Source organism: Neofelis nebulosa, chromosome 4 (genome assembly GCF_028018385.1).
Source record: "Neofelis nebulosa isolate mNeoNeb1 chromosome 4, mNeoNeb1.pri, whole genome shotgun sequence".
Classification (NCBI taxonomy): domain Eukaryota; kingdom Metazoa; phylum Chordata; class Mammalia; order Carnivora; family Felidae; genus Neofelis; species Neofelis nebulosa.
This window is the reverse complement of record NC_080785.1, coordinates 109,834,675-109,840,674: the sequence shown is the minus strand read 5'-3', so window position 1 is coordinate 109,840,674 and position 6,000 is coordinate 109,834,675. Positions and strand designations below refer to the sequence as shown.

At 44.2% G+C, this 6,000-nt stretch overlaps 1 protein-coding gene across 1 annotated transcript in view; it reads right to left on the bottom strand.

Moving 5' to 3' along the window:
* Positions 1–4,091: 4,091 nt before the first annotated feature.
* Positions 4,092–6,000, bottom strand: part of SLC41A3 (solute carrier family 41 member 3) — a 130,601-nt gene continuing 128,692 nt past the window's right edge. Inside the window, exon 11 of the mRNA XM_058725731.1 lies at positions 4,092–4,260. Coding sequence (XP_058581714.1) covers positions 4,144–4,260 — 117 coding nt within the window. The 3' untranslated portion in view covers positions 4,092–4,143. The remainder of the gene's footprint in view (positions 4,261–6,000) is intronic.

Genomic DNA, 6,000 nt, shown 5'->3' with positions numbered 1-6,000 from the left:
CACTTATTTCTCCTCTACTTCTTACTATTTCTCTTCTTCTTCCGGCCATAGGCTTCATTATTTGTTCTTTTTCTAGCTCATTTATGTGTGAGTTTAGGTTATTTATTTTAGACTTGGTCCTGTATTGCTATATACTTCTCTCTTAGGATGGCTTTTTCTGAGTCCCAAAGGTGTTGTATTGCTATATTTTCATTTGTTTCCATGCATTCTTTAATTTCTTCTTTGATTTCCTGGTTGGCCAATTCCTTGTTTAATAGCATGTTGTTTAAACTCTGTGTATTTGTGGCCTATCCAAATGTTTCTCTTGTGGTTGTCTTCAATTTCATAGTGTTATGGTCAGAAAACAGGCATGTTGTGGCCGGGTGGCTCAGTCAGTTAGGCGTCCGACTTCAGCTCAGGTCATGATCTCACCGTTTGTGGGTATGAGCCCTGTGTTAGGCTTTGTGCTGACTGGTTAGATCCTGGAGTCTGCTTTGGATTCTGTGTCTCCCTCTATCTCTGCCCCTCCCCTGCTCATGCTCCATCTCTCTCTCTCTGTCTCTCTCTCTTTCAAAAATAAACAGTGGAGTTCCTGGGTGGCTCAGTTGGTTAAGTGTCCGACTTCAGCTCAGGTCTCATGATCTCATGGCTTGTGAATTTGAGCCCTGCATCTGGCTCTTTGGTGGCAGCTCACAGCCTGCAGCCCGCTTTGGATTCTGTCTCCCTCTCTCTCTGCCCCTCCCCTGCTCACACTTTGTCTCTCTTAAAAATAAATATTAAATTTTTTTAAATAATTAAACATTAAAAAAATAAAAAAGGAAACAGGCATGTTATGATCTCAATCTTTTTGCACTTGTTGAGGCCCAATTTGTGACCTAGTATGTGGTCTATTCTGGAGAATGTCCCATGTGCTTTTGAAAAGAATGTCAAAATGTTAGGATGTTATCTTCTGAATATATCTCTTAAACCCATCTGGCCCAGTTTGTTATTCAATGACGTTTCCTTGTTGCTTTTCTGCTTAGATGATCTGTCTAGTGATGGAAGTGAGGTGTTAACATCCACTACAATTATTGTATCAATATCAGTGGTTTACTTAATGTTGTAATTGTTTTATATATCTGGGTGCTCCCACCTTGGGTGCATAAATACTTAAAATTCTTACATCTTCTTGTTGGATAGATGCCTTTATTATAATAAAGTGCCTTTTGTCATGTCTTGTCACTATCTTTGGTTTAAAATCTAGTTTGCCTGATACAAGTATCATTACTCCTACTTTATTTGCACCTCTATTTCCAGGACCAGTGTTACTCCATTCCTTCACTTTCAATCTGCAGGAGTCTTTAAGTCTAAAATGAGTGTCTTGTAGGCAGTATAGATCTTGTTTTTGTTTTTGCTTATCCATTCTGACACCCTATGTCTTTTGATTAGATCATCTTGATTTGATCATTCAGGGTAATTATTGCTAGATATGTATTTAGTGTCATTTTATTACTCATTTTGTTATTGTTTCTGGACATTTTCTCTGTTGCTTTTTTGTCTTTATCAGTTTTCTTCTTTCCTTTCCACTCAGAGTCCCCTTTAATATTTATTTCAGGGCAGGTTTAGTGGTAACAGACACCTTTAGATTCTGTTTGACTGGGAAATTTTTCATCTCTCTTTCTATGCGAAATGATAGCCATGCAGGATAGAGTGTTCTTGGCTGAATAGTTTTCCCCTTCAGCACTTCGAATCACTTAGATCTCTGGCCATAACATCATCTTGATCTTTCATTTGAGATGAGTTCCTTTGTCTAGGAATTTTGTCTTTAATTGCCTTTAATCAGGTACTGTATGGAATGAGAAATTTGATTCAGTGTTTTCATATTTCATTACAAACAATGGTACTAATTATGATAATGGTGAGTAAGAACATCAGTGGTAATTTGGAGTACCACAACATCTAGGAATTTCCACCTTGCTAAAGTCCATCCTGTGCTGGACTTCAGTGAGAGTCAATCAATTCTTAACTCCATTTTCTTTTCAACCAAAAAACCATCTGGTCATCCTGGGAGCAGGCACCAAGTGACAGCCAGCTGTTGAGAAGGTCACTAGTAAGTATCCCAGGACCTCACCGGGATGAGTGAACTCATGCACATGGCCTCCCAAAGTAGACCTCCAGCAGCATGTCCAGATATGCTCCCATGAACATTTCCCATGGAATTCTGGAAAAAACTATCAACAGGTGACAAGTAAACAGAACAACCTGTGAAGATGGCACTAGAATGGGTCTGTGACCCAAGGTGATGAGAGTGGACCACCAGGTGACTGTGGGCCCAAGGCTTCAAGTACTCAATGATGGCAAGACAGGTATGCTCCTCATATTAGCCATCCTGAGAAGGGCCCCAGCTCTGGAGAGGGGCCTTGTAGTAATTTTGATGTTCTCACAACTGGAATCTATGTGGAAAGGTGGGAGTTCTGGTGCCTTCCTTGTACCTCCATGGCAGGTCCCCAGCTCTAGGTGAGGTTTGGAAATATTGGGAAATGAAAAATGACCACTGGGACCATAAAGAAGGGCACAGGAGCCAGACCTATGTCTTCTTGTGCCCAGCAGCCCCAATAGGACCCTGTGTGCAGAAGGTCCTAGAGCATGTGGGTTGACCTTTGCTGACACCTCAGTGACCTGGAATCACAATGCTGGCCTAGCCCTGCACCCTTCTCCAGAGCCACCCTCAGGTGGGTGGATAGTGCACCAATCCTCTGACACCACAGTAATGATCCTGCTAGTGATGTCAGGCTCCTGGACCTCTGCTTCCCTTTCTGCACTGAAATCTTATCTCTTGCCCATTTCCCTGGAGCTCTGGAGGACAAAGCTACCTAAAAGCATCCACCAGGTATCCACAACACCTGAGCAATCATGATCAGGAAGGACATGGATCACTTCTGCCTGAGCCTCGGATCTTCTTCCCAAGCCAAGGATACATGGAGTGTCTCAAGCATGATCCTGGGTGCCTCTGAAGCAAACTTCATGGCCTGCAAGGTGTGACCTTGGAAGCCTTGGAAATGGACTTGGAAATGTTTTCCAGGAGGTCCTGGGGATGGTAATTTTTCGAAAGATGTTTGCTAAAAAGGTTAGAGTCTCCTGAGTAGAATCTCATGCCTACTGGGACTACTTCCAAGCTCTGGAGGGACATAAAAAATTTCCCAATGCCATGGGAAAGAAGAGGAGGAAATCCCTTCAGAGGCTTCTCAGAGCAAGAGGAGTTGTTCCCAGGCTCCCAGTGGCCTTGGGAAATCTACAGGGGCATGGGCAGGCACAGACTGCAAAATTGAAACCATGAAAGTACTTGAAGAATTGTGTATTTATCATATTTATTTCATAATTCCAGTGTGGAGAACTTTCAAAACATTTTTTAAAACCACTTAGAAGTCATAAGAGAAAGATTGATAAGCTTGACCATACAGAATGTTGGTAATAAATAATCATTAAGTGGGACCAGGGAAGTAAATTGCAGCACATCCATACAATGCAATACTATCCATTTTTGGTTTATTTATATCATTATAATGAGATAGAGCTGTAGGTTCTGAGATAGAAACATGTTCATGAATTGCTAAATGAATATAGCAAGTGCTAGATTGTCAAAGTGTAGACAGAAAAAAAAACATATGAAACTTTTTCAAACTTCTATGGAAAGGCAAGGAATTGGAATAGCTTAAACATTTGTGAAGGACAAGAATAAAGTCTTTCCTATATCCTGGTGTCAACAGTCAAAAACAACACTGGCTTCATAAACTCCAAGCCACACTTCCTCCTGTCTGCTGTCTCCTACTTACAGTCCTCTGGCAGGCAGCTGACATCCCAGCCCCTCCACCTCCCAGCTCCTTTAAGGCCTAAGTGAACTGGGAGCCAGTAGGACCCTGAATCTTCAGGGTCCCTGTGTCCTCAGCCTTTCCCTTCATACTGGGAGCCCCAGGCAATTCATTCATCTGCCTCAGCCGTCCAGGTCTGGTGCTACCTGTCCCGACCTACACTAAGTGTAGTCCTTCAGTCCAGGAGCCTTGGGCTGCATTCCCAAGGGAAGTTTATTCCTTTGCAGAGCACATAGGAGGGAAGGGTTAACTTTTTGCACCTGAACAATTCAGATCGGTTTGCTGTTCCCATGCTGCTTTTCAGACCAGTTTAATATCACATCATCTTCACAGCTAGTGCTTGTTCAGGTTGGCCTGTGAACTCACCTTTGTTAGGACAGTTGACACATTCAGGGCTACACAGCCTGAGAGATGTGCAGAACAGGTGCCTGTCCTGGGAAGAGTAGCCAGGTTTGGGAAATAATCCCCAGAGAGAAAACATTAGAGAAGTTGGCATAGCACTGAGATAGAGATAACCAGTTCAAGAGTGGGAAAGGTCCTTGTACTAAAATCTTGGATGGCTATATTCTAGCCTCACAGAAAACAAAGAGGCAAGTGGCTTGCACTGCAGGACATTTTTTGGATAGAACAAGGGAAATTTGATGGCATGGGGTTTTTAGTAAGATGAAGTCTGGCAGTAAAGGATAGTAAAAGGCAGAGTGGTAGAGGGGACGAACAGTCTTTCATCCTGGGGGTTAGATAATAAAAATGCCGGCTCGTGATTGCCATAAACAATGTCATCTAGCTTCTGTGGTCCTACTTCTTCATTGCTAAAAGTAAAAGACTTACAGATTTAGCCATTTTTAACTATGTGAAATAGATTAGGTGTGACACCTCTTGAAAGAAGTTTCCCCTGCAAGATATGTGGCAGAATATATGTTACAATGTAACAAAATATTATTGAAGGTCATAACTGCTACTGTGCAACTTTAGTCTTTCTCTAGAAATTTCTGCCCCTTGAATTGTGCACATTGTTATATTTTTCTTTCTTTTATGTTTCAAATAGAGTGTTTAAATTTGACTTGCTTATCCACACAGATCCTGGAAATAAGAGCTTCGGCCCAGCAAAAATTTTTTTTAAAAGACTCAATACAGTGCCATTAAGTACTACATTCCTGCCCTGCCACAACTTGCCCCACCCACTCAAAGACAGCAGCACACTCAGAAGACAGCAGCCCAGCCCTTCTTAGGAACTCACTGTGCCACCTAACCTCTGGTTACCAGAAGGCCAGCAGGGAGCCAGTCCTGGCAGTGCTCTCCTACCCATGGGAGTACCAGGGGCCTCCAACACCCTGCTGTCACATCTGAGACTCTTCAGGCCCACCCCTGGCCTTGCTCCTGAGACCTGCCCAGATCCAGCATATTCAGGAGCAGGGTGTGGCCAGAGGCATCTGGCTGCGGAGCCCAAGGTCATTGGAGCCCCTTCTGGCCCTCAGTGCAGCCCAGCCCTGGCCCTAACTGCCCCTTTTGCCCAACCCCAACTTGCCTTAACCAAACCACAACCATCATCACAACCAGAAGAACCAACCAGGCCATGCTGCCCTTCCTGGAGTCCCATGTGCCACCCACCCACCCAAACCAGGACCCAGCTAAAGCTATCCTCTCAACAGCAGCCAAAAATGAGAGCTCCAGAGGGAGGGGGGCTCTGAAGAGGAGTGCAGCTCCTGAAAAGGAGGGTGGTTATGCATGGCCTGGGTCAGGACAGGAGGCAGTGCCCTGGGGCTGGCAGTCACCTGAAGGTCCTGAGAAGTGCCATCTCTTGAGGAGGGTTCCACTCTGATTCCTGCCCAGCCTCAAAGTGCAACTGGGATGTGTTTCTGTGTTTCTCTCTTTGCTTTTGAGTTTTGTCTTTATGTCAAGTGACCCTGGACTTGCTGAGAGTGGCTCGCTGTTTCCTGAGAGCAGCAGCAATAAGAGAGACAGTAGGGCCTGAGGTCTGGATCACTCTTGTCTCCTCAAGACTGGATGGGTTTTTTTACTTGCTCTAGGGGGAAGATGTCCGTCCCTTGGTAAAGCAGCCTGAGTATCATGAAAAGAAGGGCTGTCTCTTCATAAGTTGGAGCCTCATCCCAGGGCTTAGATGTTGGGGTACCAAGTGGATTGCTTGGGGCTCCCAGGATTCCATGGGGAAGAG